This window comes from Aspergillus brunneoviolaceus (genome assembly GCF_003184695.1).
Source record: "Aspergillus brunneoviolaceus CBS 621.78 unplaced genomic scaffold BO95scaffold_13, whole genome shotgun sequence".
NCBI lineage: Eukaryota > Fungi > Ascomycota > Eurotiomycetes > Eurotiales > Aspergillaceae > Aspergillus > Aspergillus brunneoviolaceus.
This window is the reverse complement of record NW_020290743.1, coordinates 248,333-276,014: the sequence shown is the minus strand read 5'-3', so window position 1 is coordinate 276,014 and position 27,682 is coordinate 248,333. Positions and strand designations below refer to the sequence as shown.

General features: G+C 54.0%; 8 protein-coding genes across 8 annotated transcripts; 2 read left to right on the top strand and 6 right to left on the bottom strand.

The window, feature by feature from the left end:
• Positions 1-510: 510 nt before the first annotated feature.
• On the bottom strand, positions 511-3,880 carry BO95DRAFT_440143 (putative kinesin family protein (KlpA)). The gene is made up of 6 exons (XM_025585890.1): positions 3,632-3,880; positions 3,434-3,578; positions 3,060-3,377; positions 2,550-2,681; positions 926-2,490; positions 511-866 (listed from the first exon to the last, which is right to left on the bottom strand). Exons 1-6 carry the CDS (start codon positions 3,647-3,649, stop codon positions 690-692), a joined length of 2,355 nt encoding a protein of 784 aa, XP_025445172.1. The 5' UTR covers positions 3,650-3,880; the 3' UTR covers positions 511-689.
• A 567-nt stretch (positions 3,881-4,447) lies between these two features.
• On the top strand, positions 4,448-7,238 carry BO95DRAFT_383377 (coronin). The gene is made up of 9 exons (XM_025583418.1): positions 4,448-4,625; positions 4,696-4,724; positions 4,783-4,842; positions 4,903-5,045; positions 5,104-5,152; positions 5,218-5,321; positions 5,397-5,858; positions 5,907-6,594; positions 6,664-7,238. Exons 1-9 carry the CDS (start codon positions 4,592-4,594, stop codon positions 6,901-6,903), a joined length of 1,809 nt encoding a protein of 602 aa, XP_025445171.1. The 5' UTR covers positions 4,448-4,591; the 3' UTR covers positions 6,904-7,238.
• Positions 7,239-8,898: 1,660 nt separating this feature from the next.
• Positions 8,899-9,248, bottom strand: BO95DRAFT_440142 (uncharacterized protein). The gene has a single exon (XM_025585889.1). It carries the CDS (start codon positions 9,240-9,242, stop codon positions 9,072-9,074), a length of 171 nt encoding a protein of 56 aa, XP_025445170.1. The 5' UTR covers positions 9,243-9,248; the 3' UTR covers positions 8,899-9,071.
• Positions 9,249-10,346: 1,098 nt separating this feature from the next.
• Positions 10,347-11,534, bottom strand: BO95DRAFT_44101 (uncharacterized protein). The gene is made up of 3 exons (XM_025586087.1): positions 11,163-11,534; positions 10,980-11,089; positions 10,347-10,916 (listed from the first exon to the last, which is right to left on the bottom strand). The coding sequence occupies exons 1-3, from the start codon at positions 11,204-11,206 to the stop codon at positions 10,522-10,524; spliced, it is 549 nt and encodes a 182-aa protein (XP_025445169.1). The 5' UTR covers positions 11,207-11,534; the 3' UTR covers positions 10,347-10,521.
• Positions 11,535-13,745: 2,211 nt separating this feature from the next.
• Positions 13,746-18,189, top strand: BO95DRAFT_429247 (uncharacterized protein; the record flags this gene model as incomplete). Its single annotated transcript, XM_025584884.1, has 10 exons — positions 13,746-14,265; positions 14,348-14,575; positions 14,725-14,812; positions 14,856-14,916; positions 14,970-15,028; positions 15,314-15,326; positions 15,400-15,507; positions 15,562-16,241; positions 16,306-16,527; positions 16,581-18,189. 10 exons carry the CDS (start codon positions 13,746-13,748, stop codon positions 18,187-18,189), a joined length of 3,588 nt encoding a protein of 1,195 aa, XP_025445168.1.
• A 1,268-nt stretch (positions 18,190-19,457) lies between these two features.
• Positions 19,458-20,676, bottom strand: BO95DRAFT_429246 (lysophosphatidic acid acyltransferase LOA1; the record flags this gene model as incomplete). Its single annotated transcript, XM_025584883.1, has 3 exons — positions 19,458-20,304; positions 20,348-20,588; positions 20,646-20,676. The coding sequence occupies 3 exons, from the start codon at positions 20,674-20,676 to the stop codon at positions 19,458-19,460; spliced, it is 1,119 nt and encodes a 372-aa protein (XP_025445167.1).
• A 551-nt stretch (positions 20,677-21,227) lies between these two features.
• BO95DRAFT_440132 (putative MFS transporter) lies at positions 21,228-23,498 on the bottom strand. The gene is made up of 3 exons (XM_025585888.1): positions 22,773-23,498; positions 22,381-22,627; positions 21,228-22,328 (listed from the first exon to the last, which is right to left on the bottom strand). The coding sequence occupies exons 1-3, from the start codon at positions 23,236-23,238 to the stop codon at positions 21,311-21,313; spliced, it is 1,731 nt and encodes a 576-aa protein (XP_025445166.1). The 5' UTR covers positions 23,239-23,498; the 3' UTR covers positions 21,228-21,310.
• A 1,325-nt stretch (positions 23,499-24,823) lies between these two features.
• Positions 24,824-27,303, bottom strand: BO95DRAFT_43918 (putative protein kinase). Its single transcript, XM_025585674.1, has 2 exons — positions 25,672-27,303; positions 24,824-25,614 (listed from the first exon to the last, which is right to left on the bottom strand). The coding sequence occupies exons 1-2, from the start codon at positions 27,161-27,163 to the stop codon at positions 25,067-25,069; spliced, it is 2,040 nt and encodes a 679-aa protein (XP_025445165.1). The 5' UTR covers positions 27,164-27,303; the 3' UTR covers positions 24,824-25,066.
• Between the last annotated feature and the right edge of the window lie 379 nt (positions 27,304-27,682).

The following is a 27,682-nucleotide window of genomic DNA, read 5'->3' as shown; positions in this document are numbered from 1 at the left end:
TTCTAGTCCATCTTTGTAATGTTCCGCCTTTCGTTTGTGAAGGAATCCATACGGTGGGACCACTCAAACGAGACAAACTGATCTTTGAAAGTATTTCAAGACAGTGGCATCGAAGCATCCGGACAAATGTGCAGATATAGTTAGTTGGTGTGTGGTGGTAGCTCTTCCAGTCGGCCCGAGCCGCGAGTGAGCCCATCGAATGCGGCATTTCTGCCATCTCTTCCCGCTTTGCAGCTATCCGTCTTATCGGCTTCTGGGAAATCCAGAAAGGACTGTCTTTTGAAGGATAGTTCATAAGAAACTTGCAGAGCATGTAAAGACGATTGTAACATGTCTTAGTTCAGAGAATTTCAGAAGCTGCATTGATCTCACCTTCTATAACAGCGAAACAAGAAGCAACCCAGCCCGAGCGGAGGCTTTGTGGGTGAATATATAATGGGTGCTGTAAGCCCACCAAGGCCAAGCTACAGAACAACACATTATACACAAACAAATAGTATATTCTCAGACCGATGAAAAGCAACAAGGCTGATATTGTCCATTACCCTATTCACAGAAGAAAGCATACTCCAAGACTCCGCTGCCAAGGCCTGGTTCATGAAGGCCAACATCCCACATTGTAAAAGCACAACAGACAAACAGAAAGGAACTCAAAAGGTATCATTCAATCCACAAAAGTTTCTCCGCAGTCAGCACTCGCGAATCCGCGCCTGCCGCTTCGCCGTCCCGATGTGCGTATTATGTACTTTGGTAGCGAATTTGAGGCTGGTCAAGGTCTCGGACAGGTGGGCTTGCAGCGGGCTGACCATGACGAACATCAGGGTCTTCGAGTTGCCGCCGAGGGAGAATTGGAGGAGGTAGGTTAACTGTTAGGTTGTTGTTAGCTGACTGATGCAACACCAAAAGAATCATCTGCGCGGCGTACCTTGCTGTTGCGGTAGGGAATATGTCCACCCTCCTTGCCCTGTCCCAGAGCAGCGATCACATCGCCCAAGCAGCTCAGACTGCGATTGATATTCTGTGTCTCGCGCAACCGCTCGCCAGTTGCACCACTGTGGCTGAGGCGCTCACTACCAGCGAGATCGACGAGGTTAAGGGTGCCCTCGCTGCGCTCACCCGTAATATCGTTCTCACCGATGAGCTTGAGAATAAAGACCGAGTGAGACCGAGAAGACCTCTCGTTGGCTTTGGTTGCTGCAACGGAGCGGTTGGAGGCGGCCCTCTTGAGGATGGTCTCAACCATCTCAGGCGATTCTAGGCGGACAGTGGTAGCATCGGTTATGATGGTCTTGCCCCTCTGCATATCATGGCGGATTTCGAGCTTCTTTCTATCCAGGTCGTCGGGGTTGCCCAGCAAGTCGTTGAGGTTCTCGTTGTACACCTCCACGAAATTACCTTCCATCGTGTACCTCCAGCCTTTCTCCTCGAGGCCAGTGGCCGTCTCATAAATCTGGTGCACGGCCCGAGGAATCATACCGTCAAGAGATGACATGGTATAGGTTTTACCACTGCCGGTCTGGCCGTAGCAGAAGATGCACACATTGTATCCATCTAGAGCACTCTGCACCAGCTGGCTGATTTCATCGAAGACCTCCGCGTTCTGGGTAGACGGCCCGAATACACGATCGAATGAGAAGTTGCTGTTCTTCCTCGAGATTGCTCCAAGGCTGCTCTTCTCCTCCGGGCCCAGCACTGCTATCTCTTTGCAATCCTCGGCGTCATCCGGAAACTGAATCTGAGCGACTTGATTGACAGGATCCGAGGGCAGCGAGGGGCGGACTCGGCAGAAGACTCGAATATTGCCTTTGAGCTCTTGTACCTGGTTGTGAAGTTTCCTTCTCAACGTCTCTTCCTTGCGGAGCTTTTCCTTTGTGGCATTCGTTTCAGCCAATGCGTCCATCATTTGTTGGTTTAGACGCTCAAAAGCCTGGGACTGCTCTTCGCGACCGGACTCCAAGAACTCGATGCGGGCTTTTAACGCACGCACGGATGACTCCATAGTTACAGTGTTGGTGCTGGCTGCATCCAGATTGTGCCTCAGGTCTCGGTTGGCCTTACGTTCACGCTCCAAATCAGCCTTCAGGGCGTGTATGTCGTGTTGCAGGGTGGCGACTTCTCGTTCCTTCTTCTCCAGCTCGGCATGCGTGCGCTGTGTGTCAAGTGCAGATTGCGAAGTGATCTGACTGAGTTCGCGCATCCGCGCAGCTCGTTCTTCCTCCATCTCGTCATCAAAGCGCCGCTTGAGTTCCTGAATTTCCTCTTGGTGCCGCGAGTGCATTGTCTCCATTTCTCTTCTGCCTTCCAATCGTACTGTCTCCAATTCCATACGTCGGCGGGCGTTGATGTCGTCGACGATCATTTCATGGTCTCTCTGTGCGTCTTTGAGTGCTTTCTCCGCACCAGCAAGTCGATTTTCCATCGAACCCATTTCGATACGCAGGGTAACATTTGTTTCTGTGAGTTCTTTTGACGATGCCTCTAGTTCACTCACTATGAATGGTTTTTAAATTAGCACGGAGAGCCACGATCAGCGCGCACTTCTCACTTACCTCTAGACTTGTATAAATCCACTGCATCTTTCAGCGCTGTGCTCGACTGTCCCTGTTGACTGACACGTTCTTCCATGCTTCGCACAAGGTCATACATTCGCCTTTCTCGGAGATCCAGGTCCCAATCGCCACCTATAGAATAGTTAAAAGACTTGATCATTGAATCTTTGGTAAGAAATTGTGGCAAACGGGATGGCTTTCGGGAAGAGCGAGTAATGGACAGAAGAGGGGTAGATGGGGCTGGTCTGACGGGAGTAGTGAAGGGAGATCTAGAAGACAGGGCATGATAACGCAATTGACTCATAGAAGCATGATGCGCAAGAGGGAGTTTAGAAGCCAAGGGATCAATGGGGCCAGGAACCAAAGCCAGTCTGTCCAACGGCGAGCATGGTGAGTCCTCACGCTGGGTCCATGGCCAGATCCGGGAAGTCTCATTGCTTGGTAGAGTCCTTGTGGCCTGGGGTACAGTAGCAGGGGATGAAAAGCAGTCAAACTCGCGCCTACCCTTACGTTTTCCAAGTATGGTACCCTCCGAGTCCTCTTGTTCACGAGAGCCCATTGCCGTGGCTGCGCGGGGGATGGCATTGGCCATTGGTCTCCGGGAATTGGTAACCGTGTGTGATCGTGACATACTCGTGTGCGGTCGTGCGGTGGGTCCGGCGGAAGATGAGACGGTCGATTTCGTTCTTGAGACAGTAGATGCGGAGCGGCCAAGGATATTGGAGCTGTAAGTGTTCGCACGGCCGTGCGTCTTGACTGTGCTGCTGGCGATACGGGATGTTGAAGGCGCTGCAGCGGACTGGGTTGTGCTTCGTGGACGGCCCGGTTCTGATCTTGTTAGTGTCGAAACTCCTCCACCCCCGAACAAACCTCCAGGGACGTACGCGACAGGCCTGAAGTCTTACTTGTCACTGTGCCAGCGATAGTACCGGGTTGCACGAGCCCCGAGCGGGCGTTTGTTGAAGCCGGATTCATTTCCTTCAGGCCGACTGTTGGGATTCGAGTTCGTGACGACGTCTTCGACTGGATCTACTGTCGCGTTAGCCTGACTGTGTGGCCAACTGAATGCCACTTGCTATTACCATGTGATCGTTCTCCATACTGAGGGCAGGGAGCCACGAGCCCCTAACTGGTCAAGAGAATTATTAGGACGAAATTGACAGCGGACGAGGACAAAATCTGGCGCAAAGCAAGGTCGCACTCGAGACGCGTGGGATAAGCTAAGCAAGAAGAGCAATTCGCAATGGGTGGAGACGAGACTGAGACTGCAACATGCCAGGAGGAGCGGCGGCTGTGTGTAATTAAGGTGCAGGCTGGGCCGGCGTTCGGATGAAGAGGAGTTGAACCCGGCAGTAAACAGGCTATCCAAGGCCGGCCGGTGGTTTGTCTCTGTTGCAACTTGCCGTTTCTCCAGCGACGGGAGGGCGGTAAACAAATTCGGCTGACTCAGCTGCTGACTGGCGGGAGAGAGAGGCCGCGCTAGGTCAGGTGAAGACTAGTGGTATTGATCTGATTGTCGTACTCGTATTTACTCGATTCTTACCATTTTCTAAGCTTCGTTAATCAATTCGATGGAGGGGGAGGCTTTGTACAACTTCATCTGACAAGTGTCCGTGTTCACAAAAGTCACAAAAGTCAATTGCTATTGTGAAAGCTTCAGTTGTTTACATCTCTGGATACTCCATCAGACCCTTTCTCATTTGTTTCCTTGGGTACTTGACTTGACTGGACCCGTCAATCTGCGATTATTTACTCCAGTTCTGGCCCGCCCGCGCGGGTTTCCACTTGTTCCCTTCTTTCTACGGAGTAGTCTACCACTACTGAACTAGTAGCCGCTGCGCCGCCGCTGCTGCTTTGCAGACCGACCAAACCAAGAACAAGAACAAGCTTGCCTGCCCCGTTCCACCACCATCCACTCTCACTCCTCCTCTGTTCCTCCCCATTGTCTCCTGTTCTCTTGCTTCTGTCATTGCCTTGCTTCCTTTTCGTTTCTACTTCCCCCACTTCATACTATTCTAATTGTCATTTGACACACCAGCGTCATGTCTGGTCGTTTCGTGCGTTCTTCTAAGTACCGTGAGTTTCCCCCCCTACCCCCCTCCCCTCCACTTTCCCCTCCGATTGCCCGCAATCTGACAGGTAGCAGGACACGTCTTCGGACGGCCGACGAGAAAGGTGCGCGACCTCCCTTCTGATCTATCGCAACCCGAATCGATCCTCACAACTTGAACAGGAGCAATGCTATGATAATCTTCGTGTTTCCAGAAATGCCTGGGATACCAACCTCGTCAAGGTCCGGCCGCTTTCATCGCCCCTAAGCCGCCTCCGCCGGATAATCTGACCATGCGACTAGGTTAACCCCAAGTATCTCTCTGTGAACTGGGAGGCTGGTGGTGGTGGTGCTTTTGCTGTCATCCCCTTGGAAGAGCGGGGCAAGCTGCCCGAGCGCATGCCTCTGTTCCGTGGTCACACTGCTGTTGTCTTGGACACCGACTGGTGAGCAATGGCCGGCATTCGCAGTTCCGGAGGAGTAAGAGTGAGCTGACGTGGCTAGGAACCCTTTCAACGACGACCTCATCGCGTCTGGTTCCGACGACGGAAGGGTACAATAATCCGATCACGTTTGCGATACCCCATCGAACAAACAAACTAACAGGTCGCGTGATAGGTTCTGCTCTGGCGTGTACCTGAGGGATTCACCCTCTCCCCGGATGTTGATCCCGATGAGATTCAAGATGTGGCTCCTGTTGGCAAGCTTTCCGGTCACCCCAAGTATGTCTCTCATTCAAGCATCCTTGTTGCGCTTTCCTTTATAGCGCTGGGCCAAACTCGCTAACGCTATCATAGGAAGATCGGACACGTTCTCTTCAACCCCGCGGCCGAGAACATCCTGGCCACGGCTTCGGGCGACTACACTGTGAAGATCTGGGATATCGAGGCCGGCGCCCCCAAATTGACCCTGAACTTGGGTGATATCGTGCAATCGCAGTCCTGGAGCGCAAACGGTTCCCTCCTGGTCACGACCTCCCGAGACAAGAAGCTTCGCATTTGGGATGTGCGTCAAGAGCGCCCCGCGCACGAGACACAAGGACACTCGGGAGCCAAGAACAGTCGCTCCGTCTGGCTGGGTGAACGCGACCGGATCGCGACAACCGGTTTTTCCAAGATGAGTGACCGCCAGCTGGCGCTGTGGGATATCCGCGCTCCTCGCGAACCTATCAACGGGTTCAAGACTCTCGACTCCATCTCTGGTGTCTGCATGCCATTCTGGGACGAAGGCACTCAGATGCTGTACCTGGCTGGCAGAGGGTGAGTGATCCTCCGTGATAGACTTGGGGCTTATCTAACCTGATACAGTGACGGTAACATCCGCTACTTCGAGCTGGAGAACGACAAGTTCGAATACCTTGCTGAGTACAAGTCCGCCGATCCCCAGCGCGGTATCGCCTTCATGCCCAAGCGCGGTGTGAACACCCATGAAAATGAAGTCATCCGTGCCTTCAAGACCGTCAATGACTCTTACATTGAGCCTGTCTCCTTCATCGTCCCCCGCCGTGCCGAGACCTTCCAGGACGACATCTACCCCCCAACCATTGGCCTCAAGCCTGCCATGGGCCCCGACGAGTGGTTTGCTGGCAAGGAGGCCATCCCGCCCAAGATCTCCATGGCCAACCTCTACGAGGGTGAGGGAATGAAGGAAGTGACTGGAGTGCAGGAGAAGCCCACCTCTTCTTTGGATACTCCTGCTCCCGGCGCTCCCAAGGCCGAAGAGCCCGCCCCCGTCAAGAAGGAGGCCGAACCCGCCCCAGAGCCGACCCCTGTGGCCAGACCTAACGCCTCCATGAAGGACCAGGGTGCTTCCATGGCCGCCATGGTGAACAAATTCGCCGATCAAGAAGAAGAGGCTGAGCCCGAGGAGCCGTCCGCTTTCGACGAGGCCCCCAAGCCCGCCGCTCGCACTCCCGAAGCCGCCTCGCCCACCATCAAGGCCAGCCCATGGCACCAGAAGGAAGAGGAGGCCAAGACGCAACCCACTTCCTCCAAGGTACGAACAATTCCTAATCTTCTTTGCTACCATCTCACAACCCCCGCAAAACTAACGCATAAATAACAGGCCTCCCCCGCCCAAACCCCCCGCGCCGCCACCCCCACCGTCGCAGCCCCAGCCCCAGCAACATCCACCCCCTCGCCCAGTATCTCCACCAGCGCCGCCAACGCCGCCGACGCCGTGCAACGGGAGATCGGCGCCATCAAGGAGCTCATCGCCGAGCAAACCAAGACTATCGCCTCCCAGGCTCAGCAGATGCAGAGCCTGACCGCGGAGATCGAATCCCTCAAGGCTAAGCTGGGCTAAGCCTTTCCCTTTCGCTCCCTCTCGCCCCCCTTTCCCCATCTACATCACCCATAATCCCAAACTCAGCCAACCTACCTCCAATTAGGTACTGCATGTATCTATTATGACTCTCTTTTTCTTCTTAATCACGGAGCACACTGCGTTTCCCCTCAAAACCAAACCCATCAACGGACAGGACCTCTGATGTATACTGTATTGTGTGCGTGTGTGTTCATGAAATGTAACTACTTTCTCTTTTCACCTCTCAAGCTCTATCCCCCCTTTGCCGGCCCGACGGCCCCTTTTGCATAGTGATGTCTACATAACTTATAACTTGATAGAGTTGTGCATGGTTGTCTTGTTGCTAGTGTGCATATGCATGCTTTGCGTAGCTATCTTATACTCATAACAACTACATCTACGAATATCGGGGTATTCACGGATTGTAGTCATTATGCGACTCTTGATCGTGGAATCCATACTTATCGGTAGCAGCCGAATTTCATAGATGGCTATTTCATGTGAAGGTTGTGATTTTATTGTTCATACTATTCCCATCTTCGCTTTCGCTTGCGTCTTCAACCTGTGCTATGGTGCCTTGGTTGGAAACGACACAAGGAGATGAAACTATCTCTCGCCACTGGCTGCGGGTGATTCATTTACTCCGATTTAAGAGGGGGGGATGCTGCCTTTTGACCATATGAGTCTCAGAGGATGGGGACGGAAAAAGGGAAGATTCAATAATCAAGCTCAGATGGATGTCCGCTCTATATGCTCTTTGTCAATGGGAAGAATATGGAGGATGTGAGAGGATGATAGGTGGTATGATATGCAGAGGGTGGAAGGGGCGTGGGAGGGAATGAGATGAATCTGGAGATTGTGACGGAAATTCAATCAATGAAAAGAGATGAGCTGTCTCTTTGTTCGACCGTAGTCATGATATGGCAGTCGAGCAGGGAGGTGGACAACTACCACCGGCCTGCTTCTCTCTCCTTCTCCACCCGGGCGGCACGAGCATCGTCCGTCTCCTCATCCTCATACTTGTAACTGAGACGGCGGCCACCACTCAACCCGCGACCGTCCCGCTTCCGCGACGACGAGGATTTGCCGCCATCCCTGTCTGCGTGCATGGCCTCGCGACGCTGCTGCTCCTTGAGCATGCGCTCGCGGTTCCGGGCTTCGCGCTCCAGGGTGTGCGGGTCTTTCTCGGGCTCGCCCGATTTGGCGGCGGCCGAGGCCGTGGTCGCCTTCTCGCGCAGGCGGTCGCCACCCTCGTCGTCACGACCACGTTTGTCCCTTCGGGAGGAGTGGTGGCGAGAGGAGTATTCACTGCCAGCAGGGGATCCGGAGCGGTCGCGGCGGGAGCGCTTCCTGTCGCGATCTCGATCACGGTCACGATCACGGTCCCTGTCACGATCCCGGTCACGGCGGTCTCGATCACGGTCTCGGTCACGGTCCCGATCACGATCACGATCTCTATCTCTGTCGCGTTCACGGTAGCGATCCCGATCCCGGTCGCGGTCACGAGTACGATCGCGGTCCCGGTCCCGGTCCCGGTCCCAGTCGCGGTCTCGGTCACGGCGCTTGGAGTCACGGTCCCGATCCCGCTCGTCGTCGTAGCGGCTGGAGCGGTCTCTACTAGCCCGATAGCTGTCGCCCGTCTTGCTGCGGCCGTTGTCTTCAGGGATGGCCGAGAGCCGATCGGCGGTGGTGGTGCCGGCGGCATCATCCCCATTGCGGTTGGGGCTGCGACTCCAGCTGCGGTGGCGACGGGAGCGATGCGATCGTCGACCATTGCGCCTGTCCCGGTCCCTATCGCGACGGCCGTGGGCAGTCGAACGGCGAGAATCGCGCGAAGGAGAGCGGGTGCGATGGCCGTCGTCTGCACCGGACGCCTCGTCGTACTTGTCGTCGCGACGGGGTCGTCTGGGTCGCTCGCGGCGTCGCTCGGGATCGTCTCCAGGCATGTCCACGCTGGTGGAGCGTTGCCGATACGAGCGACGAGCGTCCTGTTGGGAAGGAGGCTGGGGCGATTGTGACCGGCTCTTGGCTCTGGATGTCGACCTCGGTCGTGACCGTGAGCGGGAGGTTGATCGTGGTCGCTGATCGTCCTGAGTCGGCGTAGCGCTTGCGCTGGGAGAAGGACGGTTAGTTAAGAGTTGAGCTAAGCAGGTTGAGAGTTTCGTTTCTCACCTATGAGGGGTCGCTCCGAAGGGCTGCGCAGATGAAGCCCCGGATCGTGCCCCAGAAAGCTGGAAATTACGCTGTCGGAGAACGCTGGTGTTGGGCAGACCCTCTCGCATGGCTCGAGGCGCGGCAGGTGCGCCTTCCACGCCTTGACCGCGAGGCTCGGGATACATTGCGCTGACACCAGCTCCCATGAAGGAAGCTCCTCCTCGTCCTCCACCAGAGAAGGCGCCACGCATGAACCCTCCGCCTCTTCCAAAGCTACCTCCCATCGGTCCTGGCACTGGCACTGGCATTCCCATGGGGAAGTTCGACATCGCCTGCATGGCATTGACTTGGTCTAGACTATCAATGGTGGGGATGCCCTGAAGCTGAGTCTCCTCCTGTGCCGAAGTCTCCTGTGCAGCAGCAGCAGCAGCAGCAGCAGTAGCATCTGAATCAGTGGGATTCGATTCACCATTTTCAGCATTTCCCTCGGTGGCTGTGCCATCATTGGGCACATTATCGTCATGTGTGTCGACCACTTCACCGTTAGGCGCTGATTCGTTGACCTCCTGAGCGTCTCCTTGAGCGAACTCCCCAGACATATCAGCAGCGCCATCCTGCGACTGAGCGGCCGCCATGTCCGGGTTCATATTAGAGGCATTATGGTTAGGGAACGCTGGGTAGTTAGCATTAGGGGGGTAAGCGGCCTGCATATGTCCACCAGCAAGACCGCCGCGGCCACGACCACTAGGGAAATATCCACCACGACCGCGACCCCGAAAATTGCCTCTGCCATACCCCGAGCCATACGACCCGTTCTGATAATCTTGGCTAGGGAATTGTTGCTGCTGCATTTGAGCAAGGTTGGGTTGAGACATATTATATCCACCGAAGCCAGAGGGGCCCCCGTATTGCGGACCCATACCATTTGCGAAAGCATTTGGATTGAATTTATCTTGGCCTCCATTCCACATATTGTTCTGTGAGCCGTCCCATCCCCCATACATCCCCTGACCCGCGTCGAAACTCATTCCCATGTTCATACCATTCATGTTCATCCCGTAGCCCCCAAACATACCCTGATTCGCGGCCATCGGGTCCATCGCCATTCCAGGCATTCCTGAAGTAGCATGTCAGTAAAGGAATGGCAGACAGAGATGACAGGGCGGAGACTGACCCATGGGAAAATTGAACATGCCATTGTTCATATACTGGCTCATCGGATTGAAGCTTCCGGCGTTCCAGCCCATGTTGGGAAACATGCCGGCGCCCGCGTTAAAGCCCATACCGTTGGGAGCCACTGACCCCGGCTCGCCGCCCTGAGAGATATCTTCCTCGTTGGCCTGAGCGGATTGGTTCTCATCGGTCGGACCATCCTCCCGAGCTCCGTCTTGGGCGGTTTCATCTGAGTGATCCGGTAAAGGCGCTGAAGAATTCTCGTCATTTTCGCCCTGCAAGAATATCGTGTTAGCAGGGCAAACTATACTTGTTTCGGAGGCCTACCAGAGCAAAAGCCTCAGCAGGTTCGCTGCTGATGGCGTTGTCCGCATTGGGCTCTGGATCGTTAGATCCAGTAGTGGGCTCTTCAGTGACATTATCAACAGGAGCAGTGCCAGATGCCGGACCGTCCTCTGCGGGCTGATCCCCAGCACCAGTCGCTGCAGCCGGAAGTTCCTGTTGAGCTGGAGTCGCATCCGCGGGCGTCGCCGGCGTCGCCGACTGTCGTTCCTTCTCGCGCTTCTTTTCCTCGGTGCGAAGGAAGGCCTTGAGGGTAGTTCGAAGGGCTTTGTTCGGTTTGCATAGATCAGAAGAGAGGGGCGTATGCGCGCAGACGGGGCATGTTTCGGGGAGAGACACTTGGCCTGATCATTGCGGATTAGTTGAGACGACTGGGAAAGAATCAAACTGGAAGAGGTCGCGCGTACAGTTCTCGCAAATGGCTTGATCGCAGCACGGAAGGCGGAAAGCGTTCACAGCCAGTTTATTGCAAATGGCGCATCGCAGCTTGAACGGAATCTCATCCTGCGTCAATGAGCTGCCCGGCGCAGGGAGGGCTGATCAGTCATCACGGTAAACAATATAACGAAGACACAAAAGATCTAGCCTACCTGGCGATATCCATCAGGCCCGAAGGCTGGTCTGCGACAGCCATCGCGAAGATCACCACCGGCTCTTTTCTGGAGGGTAGTGGAAAGAGAAGAGATCAATCAATGGGGACGAGAGACGTCCGGGCGACTGATGTTAGGAGAAAAGAGAGGTGGAAGCCAGAATGGCGAAGATAAACCACATGCTCAGTGCGCCATCAACGGGAGACAAGGGCCATGCCTGCTGGCGTCACCACAAGTGAAGTAATGTTGTGATTTGGGGAAGATTAGCTCAGGTGGTGAATAGCGATCGCGATGGGATCACGCATTTGCCTGCCGGGACCAAATTTGGAGGGTCGGACAGCGGGCCGGAGCGGAAGAATAATACTTCCTCCCCGGTCCCGGTCTCGGTTTCATAACTGAGTCTCAGCTCGCTCTCTATCAACCACTTGAAACACCCACCACCTGCAGAGGAGGATAAGTCACCTCGTTTGACTCAACTATAACTCTATGTATTCTTCTCGAATCCAACAGCAACATTCGCAAAGCAAACCAAATTGAACAAGTACTCTATGGGTCAAGAAGCTTACAGTCCCCAACCCCTTCGTACTCTTGATTAATCTTATTTGACTATCAGTATGTACATGTACAACCTAAATACCGCTCAGAACGTGTTGTTGTTGTCGATCGCACGCGTCTGATACATCTACAAGTACTGTATTAAGACATGTCATGTTGGTGACGATTAATCTACACCGCCCGGCGTTTACGGCGTAATCAGTGTTATAAGATTCGCTACATTGATCCCATGTACGGCAAGGCTCACGACAGAGCAGCAACATCATGAAGGATGAGAAATTGGTTGCAAGTGAGTAAGCACTAGGCTATGCGCACCTGGCAGCCGGAATTGTCCTCCCTTCCGGTGACTTCCAATCTACCTATGAAGGATCGCAAGGTGTTCATCAACCCGCATGCATCCCAAGTTCTCATTCCATTAACACGCAAAACACTAGGCAAGGCAACAGGGACAGGCACCACAAAACAATTAAGCAGCACATGGTCAGATTAGATCAAGTTAATTTTATGCCGTCAGTGACTGAGGATGGCTAGAACAAACTGGCCAACAACGAGAGATCCCCCCAACAATGGCGATACCCACAAGTTGCGGTTTCTGCCTGATTGTCGGGTCTCTCGCGCCCCTCTGGAGTCTCAAGAGCTCTTTGTATCATCATCAAGTGCCGTGGGTAGTAATGGTGGTGCCTTATTTGAAGGCAGGAAAGGGAAGGGGGGGGGGGGGGGGGAAGGGTATTACCCCATGATCAATCATGATCACGAAGGGGAAGTAAATAAACACAGAACACCGCAAAGACTATGAAACTATGGCTCAGCTCTTCCATGCAAGAGTTGAGTTGAAATGTATCAAATCACCTGTATGACTCCCCTCCCCCCGAAAAAAAAGGGCATAGGCTGTGTTAAGGTAGACAGGCGTCGGAAGCAGGGATGAATTTGCATCATCGACCTCGCTGACTCGACGGAATGAATCACGCGCGGTAAAGGTAAATGCAGTCAAGATCCAATCAGTGGGTGAACCAGATGCCGGAGTTCTACGGGCGGGGTGGCAAGGAGGAAGTGGTTCGTTCGCTGGGGAGTGGGAGGCTGCGGCTGTGGTGACTGGGTGGTTGTAGTCATCGTCATCAAGCCTGCAGAAGTTGAGGTGAGGTGAAAGAAAGGGAAAGAGGGTGGGTGTGGTGGATGGATGAGTGATAGGGCTATCTATTTTTCCAACTGACCAGTTGAACCCAGGTTGAAGGAAGTGGGAGAGTTGAAATTACTCGGAGTGCTCGAGAACTGGCTGCCAAAAGAAAAAAGCGAAAAAGGAACAAGGAAAAAGAAAAACGAAAACGAAAAAAGAAAAAGAAAAAGTAAGGACGAAAATAGGCAAAATCAGGCCTAGCGTTGCAGGTGTAACGGAGGCGCAGGGTTAAAAAGGGCGGCCGCTGCTCCCCGGAAGGAAAGACACCCGGACCTTCTCTTGTCTGGCTGCTTGTAGCTGCTGTAGCTGCTGTAGCCACCTCCCCGGTTGCTCTTGGGCACACGCACTTTGCTGGCTCTTGACACTACTTTACACCACTGTTACCGTATTGCCCACCTCCCAAAACACAACACAAGGGACAAAAGCTCGGGCCATCCGCTGCGCGCGATCTACAAAAACATCCCCTTCCTATCCTCTTCATTGTTCGACAATTCTTGATTATTATTATTATTATTATTATTATAGTAATAATACTAATCATCAAGAAAAACACATCGAGTTCTTGACTGTCTCTCTTTGATATGATCATCACTCAAAGGTTTCATGTCTTTCTAAAACCAGACTGAACCTTTTCAATATTCTATTGATTCTTCACTTCTTGTGACCCTCGAACACGATTTCCACCAAGTTTACTACTGGCGGTAAAGGTACGAGAAGAACCAGTTCCCCATATTTATTCTATACTAGTCTGTTTTTTTCTTGCTTCTAGGCGCGCACGCGCATTATTTTGTCATTGTCTTGTTCACAAAAAAAAATAAGTAATAATAAAAAACCCCGTTTAATCCCCACAGGCGATGACCGAACAAGACAATTCCTACCGACCACGATCCCCTGATTTTTCCACCTTCCAATCCCCCATCTCCCCTTCCGTCAACCACTCCGTCTACCCGTTTGGGAATCCGCTCGCCCATCGCGCTTCCTACGACGCCTCACCTTTCTTCACCCCGCAGTATCAACAACAACCCTCGGCCCCGCCAAGCAGGGTTCCCCAGCAATACAATCAATATAATCTCTATCCCTTCGCCGACGCGACACATTTACACCCGGATATGGCTCGCCGTTCGACGCGTATCGCCCACCAGGCCGCCGAGGTCGCGCCGCAGCCCATATCCAAATACATCGACCCGGTGGTCTCGGAGGAAGAGGAGCCTGTCCGACCTCCTTCTCCTTCTCCTCCCCCACCTGCTCCTGTTGTTGCTCCCGTGGCGGTCCCCGTCGAGGTCAAGACCAAATTCCCCGTTGCGCGCATAAAGCGCATTATGCAGGCCGATGAAGATGTCGGCAAAGTCGCGCAGGTTACGCCAATTGCTGTCTGTACGTACAATTCATCCTCCGTACGTCTCGCGCTTGTTGTGAAATTTGTACTAATCTTTTGTTTTTCTTTCTCTCCCCACAGCGAAAGCCCTCGAGTTGTTTATGATCTCTCTCGTCACCAAAGCCGCCAAGGAAGCCAAGGATCGCAACTCCAAACGCGTCACTGCCTCGCACCTCAAACAAGCCGTGGCCAAGGACGAGGTACTTGACTTTCTGGCAGATATCATTGCGAAGGTGCCCGACCAACCGGCGAGTCGGAAACATGAAGATGATGGCAGTGATCAGAATGAACAACCGAAACGAAAGAGAGGTGGCCGTCGACCTAAAGATGACAGCGATTGATTGGTATTGGGCAACGGTTCTCCGGCGCATTTTCATCTGATGATTGATTCTGTACTTTTTTGTTTTTTTTTTTCTCGCTTTCTTTATTCGTGGACTATCTGCTGGGCTATTCTCTAGACCGGAATGGAGAACGGGCGCATACTATACTCTCTAGGCGTTGCGGTGGTGGGCATGGGTGGGCTTGCATCTCTCGCGATGTGAACAGGTACTTTATTCTTTTGGCTCTCTTTCTGTACTCGCTTCCTTAGGTGGGGATTGGGGATTTCGCTCTTGTCCTTTTTCTACGTCCTGGTTGATGTGACAATCTCAGTGAGTGTGACAAAATCTCTTTGTACTGTAGAATAGGTACTCGTTGGTTGCAGGTGTTGAGCGTCGACTGGAACTGGCGCTCGAAATGCGACGAAGAAGAATACTTACTAAGGTACACACTGCACTGCACTTGATAAGGTTTCCTTGGAACGTCGCAGTGGAAACACGACTAAACCCGTTCGGGTGGCATCCGGGTCCGCATCAGACTAACCCCTTTTAGGTGCATGTTTGGGCCTGAGTTCCAGCCCCAGGCACTCGCTCAACTTAGTACTGCTGCTGCTGCTCTTGCCTTCTTCCTGCACATCGTTAACCTTCCCCCCCTCCGACTCTCCATCCCCTCCCCCTCCTCCACGCTCACTGATCATGTTTGAGACATAGTATCATGCTGGTCCTTCAGAATCATGGACTTTGTATGTTTGACTCTTTCCTCGTATTCTAAGTCCTCGTCATTTCCGTCAAAGCAAACAAACTGATATAACGCAGTGGTCTCGTATTATCGGGGGCTCCCGCTCGCTCTCTACTAAGAGCTTTCGGGCAACTACTCCCACAGAGCGATTGACCTCGTTCAAGCGAACGTGTAATACTCTACAGGTATACCATTGTCTTTGGTGGGAGCAGCTCGCGATCTCACGCTGATCTTTCTAGCAAATATGGCGCTCCAGCAATTCTCCCTCCGGCGAACAGTCCGCGACAGTCAACGCGCGCAACTGCATTGATCGGCTGATTTCCGTCCTGAGCGACGAGTCCCGTGGCCCAGCCCCTCATCCATGCCTCGCATACGCCTCCTCCTCGCAGATCTTCGTCACCGTCACCAAACTCGCCCTCTCCTCCTACGACGATGGCATGCTCCGCTCTGCGACCGTGTTCTTCAACACTCTGATCGATTCTGAGGTCGACGGGGTGGTCGATAACCGTCTCTTCGCGCGGGCGCTGGTGGATCTTGTCCGGCGGGCGGACAAGCATTCAGAAGATGTGGAAGGGAGACTCGTCGAGCTTCTATTCGGGGTGGCCAACAACATCCGCCTGCAGCCCAATATCCTTCCGGCGTGGTTCGCTCCCCGATCCGACGAGCAGGTACGGGAACAGCAGAGTACCAACGGGGCGGAGTTTGCCGGTGCCATGAGAAAGGATGACTTTCCGCTGTTCTACCTGCTGGTGGAATATGTGCACCACGCGGGCCGCGCTGGCGATTTCGCTCGCACCGGTCTACTTTACCTGATCGAGACGGCGTCGAGGTCGAAGAATCTCGAGCGATGGCTGATTGAGAGCGATCTGGCGACGTTGATGGCAACCGGTCTGGGCGCGCTGTACAGCCAATTGGGAAGGTGCGTGTGCAATCATGGATGGGTGTTTCAGGTCTGCCAGGCCTAATTAACCATGCCGATTTAGCTTGACGTTCCCTGAGAACACAGATGAGAACATTCCGCATATCGTCGCTCTTTCGGACCATGCCAATCAAGAAACGGCTCTTCCCCCGCTGCTCGGCCCGTCGATGGACTCGTTTATGTCGTATCTACTGTTTTGGCAGGACACGATCGACCACTGCAAGTCGGCCGAAGTGAACGGGTCACTGTTGGATCATTTCCAGGTACTGTTCCTGGAACAGCTGCTGTAAGTCATTGTCTACCCAAGGTGACTTGTTGTTATACTGAGTATGCCCCCAGGTACCCATCGTTGCTCGAATCTTCAGACGTCGAGGGCGGTTCGACGGCCGCGGTACTTACCTATCTCTATCGGATTCTAGAGTCGGTGAATCAAGAAGACCTTGTACACCGGATTCTCCATTTCCTTCTTGCCTCCCCCTCGGACTCAGAGCCCGTCACCATCGACATGTCTGCCAGTCGACGGAAGTCACTAGATGTGTTGGCTGCGTTTTCCGAAGAAGCCGCGAGACCTTCACCATCCTTATTCAACCTCCGAGACCTGACTTTGCTTGGACTTCAGTCGGCTAATCGTCAGACCACTTTGGCGACACTGCGTCTCATGACTGTCGTGCTACAGAGACATCACTCTTTTGCACGGTCGTTGGTCCGGACCGTCCCAGGTCAATATGCCAAGCAGCGGACCGTGGGCGCTCTGAACGTCGAGCTTCAAGGACTGCTGGGCATGGCTACGTCAATAGTCGACGACCCGACATTAAATGATTCTTATGACAACTACCTGAAGGATGGGCTAGCGATCCTAGAATCCCGCCTTTGTATGGCCCTTTCGGAGGACAACCCAGAAGACCACCTTCCTCTCGAACTTCGACAGGATGACCCTATCGTGCACGAGCTGCTCCACCGCCTGGGAAACTTCTTCACCAATAGTGTAGTTGTGAACCTAGCCCTTACAGAGGTCTTGGGGAGTATCGTTGCATCACATTTGATATCTCTTGATGGATGGCTTCTAGTAGATCCGGCGAAATATGTCTACACAGCCGAAGAAACGGGCGCATCCAATCTTCTCGACCAAATCAAGCATGCTTACGAGGAACCAACGTGGGATCAAGCCGACACGCCGGCTCTCAAGTCGACCCTTCAGAAGCTCGTGCAAAAAATCCAAACCTGGCGTCAGGAGATTCCCGATTTCGATATCCTTGTCGCCGCGCGCCGGGACCTACTCCATCAGGACGATGAGCCGGCCCAGACCCCCAACCGTTCACAAGGGGGCTCCCAACCGCCCACCCGCTCTCCCTCACAACGACCGATCCCGCGCGTTGAATCTGAATACGGCTCACCAACGCCCAGAGGCAGGCCCTCTAGTCGACCCTTCGATCGAGCCACCGCCAGCCCCTCCCCAACTCGGAATAGCTCCAGGGACTTTTTCTCCGCCCAAGACCCTCCCTTCCGACCCCCACGAGAAACCTCTGTCGCACGGAAGAATGCCGCCGACGAACTCCGTCGACGGCTCGAGCAGCCATTCGCAGTGAACCCTCTTACCCCAGGTGAAACCATCACCACCGTCACCACCGACAACCTAACTGGACCCACTCCAACTGAGTCCACCTCGGCTGAGGGTGGGAGTTCCGACACCGCTCAGACCCTGGCCCCAACTCCGGCATCCGAAGGTGTTCCTGCGCCTGATGAACCCCCCACGAATTCAGCCGTCCTCGACGAAGAGGATGACCAGCAGGAAGCAACCTTGGGCCATGTGCTGACCAACGTGATCTTATTATATGAGTTTCTCCTCGAGGTCTCAGCCATCGTCCAAGCACGCGGAACCTTGTTTGAGGAGGCCGGATACCCGGGTCTGGGGATTGCTCCAGCAGCGGCTCCCCTCGAGATAGAATAGTCCTCAGCCACCAGTTCGGAGAATTGGGGAGGCAACCGGTTCACAAATCTGGGCAGGTCCTGTGTGAACGAGATCAATAACGGTGACAAGGGTTATATGTATGTTCTATCTACGGCTCGATGTTTTGGTCCGAAGAGTCCTAGTTATGTGTTTACTTTCGTCGTATCTGTCTTAGTATATCATGGTTAGGGCTAGGATATATCAACCGAGGGGATCGAATGGATGTACAGTATTGCCATGTCTATATCAAGAGTGTTTCATCACTCTTTTTCTCAGTATTCCAAGCATTAGAGCCGTTTCGAAGCTTATTGCGCCTGATTTCAGGCCTCAGGTGCGTGTTGTCCGTTTCCTTACACATACACATACTAAGTCCCCATTCCCAAATATATAGTAAGCGTCGCGCACGTCACTAGGAGTTGCTAGATTGTCGTCCGTAATTGAGCACCTCCAATAAGCCAGGGTTCTATATACTGGCTTGCTGGCTTTCTGTTGACAGCTCTTCTCAATGCTAGTGAGCTCTTCATAGGTATCTAGAGAGGGTTCCTAATGGGGGCGGGGGCGGGGGCGGTCCACCTTCTAGCAAACCTACTCATAATTGACCGTCATCATCATCATCATCATCATCGCAGCAGATATCTCCGATCTGCATCGCAAGTACCTTCGCCTTGGAGCAGAGAGTTGTACATACATATTGCCATATACAACGATACCTGTGTTGCGACGCCATGGATAGACACCGCTTGAACGATGACCCGCCTGTATTATATACCTCCAGAGAGACCATACATACACCCAGCACCTGACCCCGAACGTCCCTACCTCCCTACCGTCTTACCTAGCTTCCTACCTGCTTACCTCTCTGCCGTAGCAAGGCCTAGCCATAGCAATGACCATAGCTCCGGGTAAGAAGCAAGAACCCCCGGAATCCCCGAATCCATAGGTTGAGGCGTAAGAACAATCGGGCCACCGCCACCACTAGACACAGACACCCGCATGCGTACGCTCACGCTTTCCCATTAGCTGGAGACCGTCCACTCCCACCCTACACACCATTCAGGTCCCCACGAATCTCATTCCACATACAGACTTACTGACAGTCCCTCGAATCTGAGACTGCACTAGCATGACCGAGGAAAACGAAGGACGAAGAAGAAAGAATACATTCCACGAGGCTCCACTATCAGGAGAATACCGGGTTCATTTCATACACAACATGGGCTTTGGACCAGCACGTGAGAAAGGGAAGGAAGACAAAGGCCAGGCTAACCCTACCAGACCCACCTGCCCCGCGTCCACACGCGGACGAAATCCACCTTCTCCTTCACGCCCAGCCCGACCCTCTTGACGCGGGCCAACCGCGCCAGCGAGTCCGCGACGTGGTCGAGGAGCGCCGCGTCGGAGACGCCCGTCGCCTCCGGGGAGGACGAGGCGCTGCGGGTCGAGGCGTCCAGCGTGTCCAGGTAGTTGGTGTCGTAGTTTCTGCGGGTCGACGAGCCGGTCGATGCTGCGGCGGTTGTTGAGGTTGAGGTTGAGGTGGTAGGCGTCACGCCGCCGGCGATGCGGACGCGGATGCAGTGCGTGGGTTTGCTCAGCAGGTTCCACAGGAAACTGAGGTAGCTGCCGGGCAGCGGGGTGACCACGTCGACGGGGGTGTAGCGGAGACTGATGGGGTAGATCTTGGTGGCGGGCGGGGTGGTGAGCAGCGCCGGGCTGAGGGGCAGGATGGCGCGGCCGTTGGTGGTCGTGCACTCTGGGAAGGTGACGAGGGCGCGGCCGGGGTACTTGCGGAGGAGGGCGTCGAGGGTGGTGAGCTTGTGGGCTGGGGGTGCGGCGGGCCGCGGGGCGCTGAAGGCACGCAGGATCGCTTGGAAGAGCGAGATCTGTTCGACTTCCGAGGTGTTGGGGTAGCAGGCTGTGAAGATGGGGTCGAAGATCGCGGCCAGGTAGAGCGGGTCGATCGGGGAGGTGAAGGACGAGGCGATGATGGATCGCGGGCCGGGGAGGCGGGTCTGGTCTTGTCTGTGCAGGGATCTAGAGGCAGTTAGACTTGAGGGATTGATGTTCGTGCGGGATGTTGTTGTAGGTTGGAGGAGGTTCTGGCAGATGGCAGATGGGCTGATTCTGAAAGACATCACCCACCCGCCCACTTTGCACTCACCCTTTTCGCACACCGTCCACCTGCAGATCGATCCACCAGATACTAGGGATCCCCAGAATGCACCAGAGGGAGGCCTTCTTGCCCAGCGATCCGATCGGGAGCCATTGTAGCACCAGGAAGTAACTCAGACAGGCGAACACAAAGAGCGGCAGTCGGATCCAGAACAGCACAATACGGACGGGGATCTGGAGGTAGCTGATGGGCTGAGGAGGGATGGGGAGGAAGGGTGCAATGCCCGAGCCTGGTAAAAGTCAATTTCTGAGCCCGGCAGATACCGGGACAGGTACGGAATGCTGACCTCGATCTCGGAATTGGGTGAATTTCTCCATGGTTCGGTAGGAATGGTCGTGTGATGGTGGTGGTGGTGGTGGTGGTGGTGGAGGAGAGTGGTGGGTTATGGGGGAGGTTGTGTGATCGCCAATTTGGCCATGTGCTAGCACATTACCAGCAGTTTGCCTTTAGTAATAAGTAGGATCTAAACTAGGTTTGAACCTCGAGTGAGAAAGGAAGAGAGAGGGTCGAGGAGCAAAGCTTGTTGAGCTCAACTGTTGAAGTTGGAGTTGGTGATTCTCACATGTCCACAACAATGTTCAGGTCACAATCCCACTAGCCTCCTTTGGGATGAGGCCGGCCATGACGGACTAAAAGCCGAGGCTCAGCCACATTTCCCTTTTGGGAGTGCTGCACATCGCAACTCGTTCATTGTTGATCACGGTATAGCTATAAGACCACGGCATAATTGTCTGTCATTGATGGAAAAACTATACCGTGTTTTTCTTCCTAGGCTAGAGCCCCACTGGCACGTGGTTGACATGACTGCCGGACATGACGTTCAGCAGCATCATCGCCATATCTCAAGCGTACATGGTTAACAATCTGTATCTATATTCAAGCCCATTTATACAACATTTAAAATTTTATACAAGAAGGATAATGATACGAGTCGCTCAATAAATTCGCCTCTCATGAACGAGGCAAGCGGAACATATAAACCGCCACTCCCACCATCATGAACGCCGTGGCAGTCATCATCCACGCCAGGCCAATCCACCGCCCTCCCAGCTCCAGCCCAATCTGAAACACGGTCGTGATCGACAGACTGGCAATCACGTTGCCCATCGACTGCAGGACCTCGATGATCGTGAACAGCCGCGCCGTCTCCTCCCGCTTCACCAGCGTCGTGATCAACGAGCGCGTCAGGAAGACGAACCCGGACCCGGAGGTCTGCAGCAGCAGACTCGGGATCAGCATGTACACGTGGCTCGAGAGCCCGATCCCCAGGGTCCCGACTGCCAAGAAAACGATGCTGATGCGCATCAGGGTCAGATCCTTCTGCGTGGGCTTCATGGACTTGAGCAGGCGTCGCGAGATGGCCGGGAGGACGAAGAGGAATAGCGGGATGGTCAGGGCCGGCTTGAAGGACATGAGGAAGTTGGCTTCCGCCAGAGTCCACTTGAACCGGGTGGAGATGTACTGCACCAGAAACCAGGACGAGCCGCGGCTGAGTCGGTAGACGAGGAACGCCGTCAGGAGGAGCATAATCTGGCGGTTTTGTACAATGAAGGCGTAAGGAGCGAAATAGGCCTGGACCCGACGTTTTACTGCGGCGAAGAAGGTCCGTCTGGTTGCGGTAGCGGTGGCTGCACCGCTCTTCTCATCGACGTGCGACTCCCCCGGACCAGAGTCCTCGTCATCACTGGACACCTCCTGCTCCTGCTCTTTGCTCGGGACGGATTTATATTCGGAGTGGCTGGTGAAGATCTGTCCGAGTTCCAGATTATTCGACTTCTTCGACCCACGCCCTGGGAAGGCGCCCATGGTCTCCGGCAAAGACAAGGCGAAGAACATCCCAATGATAGCGAGAGCCCATCCCAGCAACAAGGGCAGCCACGGATCGAGGGCCATCAGCCACGAGCTGGCCGCGCTGGACGCGAAATCAGCCCCCATGCCCGCCACCCCAAACTTGAAGAAAATCGCCGCTCTAACGAACTAATCAGCTAGAAAAACAGCTAAAAAAATCGCAACAAACATACCGTTCCTCTTCAGTCGAGACATCCGACATCATCGTCCAGATAATCGCAAACGCGACGACAGGTCCCCCGCCCAGCAGCCAGGCCAACGACGACGCCCACACGGTTCGCAGGGGGAACGTATCCGGGAACCACATGACAGCCAGCTGCATGAGGCAATTGAGAACGAAGCCGGGGATGCTCAAACAGATGGTGGATTTCCGTCCGAATCGGTCCGCCATCAGACCATAGGGGATTGCCAAGATAGCACCTGCGGGTAGAACATGAGCAAGACGATTCACACGCGCGCCAACAACCGCACCCATTTCGCAACCAGATGAGAGGTGCCAACGACAAGAATAGGAAATAACAAAGGGAGGACGAGTCAGGGTCATCAGGCAGGTATGGAAACATACTCAAAGTCCCGTCGAAAAACTCCATGTACCCCTTGACGGCGGCCAGATCCTGCTGGACCTCCTTGATCTTGCACAGATCCTCGTCGACCTGCCCGTTGGCGCCGATTTGCGTTGGGTCGTACTGCGCATAATACTCGCGGCAGGCGATCGACTCGAAGATGCGGGTGACGGGCCCGTTGGACATGCAGATGCCGACCTCGACGGCGAGGATCATGGCGAACAATGTCACCATGAGGCGAAAACGGATCTTCTTGTTGACCAATTTGACATCCTCCTCCTCATCCTCCTCTTCCTCGTGGTGGTGGTGGTGGTGGTGCGAGTCGTCACTCTCATCCCCATCGTCATTGTGCTTGTGGGCTGCATTGGTCCGGTGAACGTTGGAATCGGAGGCGACGCCGGCAGCAGCAGCAGCCGACAGAAACGGGGCATCCTCGCGGTCGAGGGATTCTTTGAACTGGGTCGACATGGCTTTCTCTCAGCTCCTATGGGACCATGGCCCGTCCGGATCGGATAGAGAGAAGGGGGAGGACAGCGGCGTGTGGTGAAAGGACAAAAGGGCTTTTGTATATATACGAAGGAAGAGGAAACAATTTTACATGTGGACAAAATTTCAAAATCTATCCATCTAATCACGCAAATACTCAAATCGAGCCATTTTTGGGGGGCATTGGGAAGAGGAGAAGGGGGGAGGGACATTCAAGAGAACAGAGAGGGGGGAAAGGGAGGGAGGGGGTGGGGAGGGAAGGCAGACTGAAGATGAAACCTCCGGGATAGGGAGTTAAGAAAGAGAGAAAAAGGACAGTCAGGGTTCATTATTACATTTCATTGCAGTACGGAGTAGAAGACAAGACAAGCCCAGCCTGGCCCCAGTCTCCGCCAAGCGGGAATTCCAGTTCCAGTTTTTTTCTGTTCTTATTATAATTGCCAGTACCAGAAGGTACACATTCTGATAAGAACTCCACTGCAGGCATGCTCAAACCCTACTAAGACCACCTATGGCAGACTAGCTGTCAATCCGGAAATGGGGCCAGGTCTCCTATTTTGAGACGGACTTTTTGGGGCGGAAGAGAGAGAGAGCCCTTGCTCGTCGGCAGGATGGACACCACGGAGATTCCTCGAGAACCGGCGGGAACCTCGGGAGTAATCGAGTGTCGCATCTTGTGTCAATTGGGAGAGTTATTGTGACGGATGCGGTGTGGTCCCGACGAAACAGAACATGAGTCTACAGCACTGTAGGACTGTAGTGCTGATGATGCGGAGCTGGCGCGTCCTCGGATGCGTACGGCAGGCAGCCAAGGCATCAACTAAGGAGGCAGCCTTCCGCGAGTGCAGTGCTTACCCAGAGGGAAAGCGCTGCGTAATTGGTAGTATGAATGTACTGTACGGAGTATTCATCTGGGTGTTCGTTCAATAGGAAAACCATGCTGACTTCAAACCGTCCTGACTCCTGACCCAGTCGATCAGGCTGCTGATCGAAGCGAGACTCTTCATTGGACTGAAATGATCGATTACACTGGTTTGGTCTATCCAGGGGCTGATACTGACTCAGCAATCTCCATGCGATACTTACCTAGTACTCATGTAACTACCGGCCCACCCTGTGCCCGCTAAGCCTAAGACGAACGTCTAGACTCCACCGCCCGGGTAATTCTGCCCTGCCAAACATTCCAAACGATTGTCTTGGTGCGTCTGGCCGCTTGCAGGCTCAACATTCTATCGGGATGCTCCAGCTCCAGCCAGCCAGCCAGCCAGCCAGCCACAAATGCCAATCAACTATCATAAAACAGATGAGACTTTCTGCGAGATGATGTTGGGTATATCTAGCTCTCTCAATGGGTGTTCCTCGCCTCGCTGGATTAACTTCCATGTAGCAGCCTTGGAATGTGCACTCGATGCTGCATCGTGACTGATAAATGCCTCTAGAATGATGTCTCTTCTCATTCTTCCCTGTCTTCCGGGCTGGAAGTGACTCAAGATAAGATCTATCAAACCATTACAATTAGTGGTAATTGAGAACAGAACGCTCGACCAAATTACACTAATACAAGCATGGCCTAACAAGTCTAATGCCTATAGCTTCGTTGTGGCAACTATCTCTCCGTGGAAAAAGAGAGGTCTAGACTGAGGAAAATCACAAAGTCGCGTCGTTAGCGGTTGGGATCGTCTCTCGGAGTCACGCCGTCAAATCATGAGAAATGCAGACACAAAACAGAAATAGAAAAAGAAAGAGGGGGAAAAGTAATGGTTAAAACAGAAAGATAAGAATGGTAACATGCAGATCCAAGAGGCCAGCTCTAGGGCACTTCTTTGTCTCCCCTCTTCAGCCCCCCGGGCACATCAATCGCGTCCTTCACCCATGGCAAGGACGCGATCTCGTCTAGACTCTTCCTCTTGGTGTTGCGTTTTAAGAGTCCCTCCACGCATTCTCGCGCGCCTTCCAGATCGCTGCCCTTGGAAGGATCCCACTCGCCGTCACTGTCCGCATACCGATACCAGGACCACTCCACCCGCGCGATGCGATGGGGGGTCCGTGCGCGCAATTTCGCCGGGTCACCTCGAGTACCCGGCAAGGCGTCGAACGGCAGCCGGTTCTCCATCATCGCATACAGTAACACGCCCAACGCCCACGCGTCTGTTGACCGTCCATCATACGATTGGCCCATCAAGATCTCCGGCGCCGCATAATCCTCGCTGCCACATCGGGTTTGTAGGAGTGGGCTTTCCGGAGGCTCGGGTATCCGTCGGGATAGACCCAGATCGCTAAGGGTCACGATAGCTCGATCGTATGTGCGCCAGTCGCTGATCGTATCCATCGCGGAGACAGGAAGATTGACAAGAACGTCTGCAAGTGAGAAGACAAGTTAGGCCTCGCACTATGTATCAAGTCCGAAATACTCACTCTCTAACTTGATATCACGGTGCACAATGTAGTGCTCGTGTAGGTAGCGAACGGCCGCTACCAATTCGGCAAACATGCGACGAATCACAGGGGGGCTCAAAGGCCGGTTGCTGGAAGACGCCACATCGAAGAGGTCTCCACCCGGACAATAGTCTAGGACGAGCAGTGCGCGTTTCTCGTCGCTGCCAAAGGCTTTCAGCTGGACCAATGAAGGGTGATTGACGGATTTAAGGATCTCCACCTCGCGCTTGAGGGAAACTTCCAAGCGCTCTTCATCCGCGCCTCCCGCCGGTCCATACTCGATAATTTTGACCGCGACCAACTTCTGGGTCGCAAGATTCAAGTCCTGCAAGCTAGAGCCGTACTGTGTTGGATCGCTATCGCGCGTCTCCACGCGCACGGCCAAACTGACTTGACTGAACGTTCCATGACCAAGCTGACGAAGTTTGCGATATTTCCGGCGCTGCTGAGTGCGCACCGAACGCACCGAGTAAATCTCATCCGCAGTGTCAGGAACAGGTGTAATAACAGGTCCACTGTCGTCTTCATCGAGCCCACTACGGCTACTGCGTGGCGGACTCGGCGGGCGCACGGTCGGTAATGCAATTCCACGATGTACGGCCAAATATTGCTCCCGATGGAGGTTGTGCGCATTTGAGTCTGTGCTGGTGGAGGTGGAGATTCCCGGTGGCGCGCCGGTTCCCGAGACCACAATGGGTCGTGGTTTGACAGTGACACTTCGGCCCGGGGGGACATATTCGCTCAAACTGCGGTTGCGCGCGTGCTTGGGAGCGGATTCGGCCCGTGGTTTCGTCGGTGACTCAAGCGGCGATTCGTACAATTTGTCCGATAGTGTGTAATGTTTGTTTCGGCTTCGTGGTCGGGGTTCACAAGCGCCGAGCATGTGCGATGAATCGCTTAGTCGCAGGCTCAGATTTGAGCCCTTTCGTGAGACCGTCGAAGGGGTCCGGGAGAGGGATTGGGAATTGCGCCGGGGGTGTTTCCATGGCGACATGCCACTGATGGGCGACGGTAAAGGGGTGATGTCGCCCATTGCTACCAATTGTGGTGACGAGATTATAGAGGCCGGCGACAGTGAGCCTCCACTGTTGGGAGGCGCCGCGAAGAGACCGCGTAAGCTAGGGGTGCGACGGGGCAGACTGCTCGAGGAAAGGCTGTGGTGTACCAGGGTGTCAGCGTCCCTGGGAGGGCTCATTTGACTGAAGATTGGCAGGTCGGTACGGATTTGCAGCGAGGGCAGAGGATGATGAGGGTTGTGCTGGGCAGTCGGGTCATGAAGGCGGTTCGACGGGGGCTGGAAACTATATAGAGGAGGGGAGTCGAGGCTCCCTTTGGCAGGGATTACTGAGGCATTCCGATCGACTTCATCGTTACTCGAGCCGGTTGATTTGCTGGCCTCGTGCGACTCGGATTGAGGCGTCGTTGCAGATCCTGACCTCTCGGTCGGTGGAAAGCAGTCTGAGTAGACCATCGAACGTGTTTAATTGGAGACTTTGGTTTGAGATCTATGGTATTGTTCGAATTGTGGTTCTGAATCAATTGCCCGAGCGGGAGTTTGCGACGGCGCGCAATGGCAGTACTAGAATTGCGGGTAAGGTCGGGGCTGCCCAGAAAAGAAAAATCCCTCGGATCAAGCTTAAGCAAAGCCCGTCGTCGAATTTGGCACTAGAGCTCGGCAGGATACCGCTTAGATAGGACAAAGTCAAGAGAAGGTATTGTAGGTATTGTTCATTTAGGAGACAAAAGGACAATCAAATGAGTAAGAAGAATAGGAAGAATAGAATAGAATAGGAGTGAATGGGATAGGAGGGGGAGAGTGAAGAGAATGAACGAGACAGGGGATGGAGGGAAGAGAGAGTAGAGAAAGAAGAGGAGGGGACTCGGGGGGGGGACGGGAATAGGAAAGTCTTCTTCTGAGCCTGGCAGGACAAGTGAGAGCAAGAGTATAAGCAAGAAAGAGCAAGCGCAAGCGCAAGCAAGTTAGAGAAGG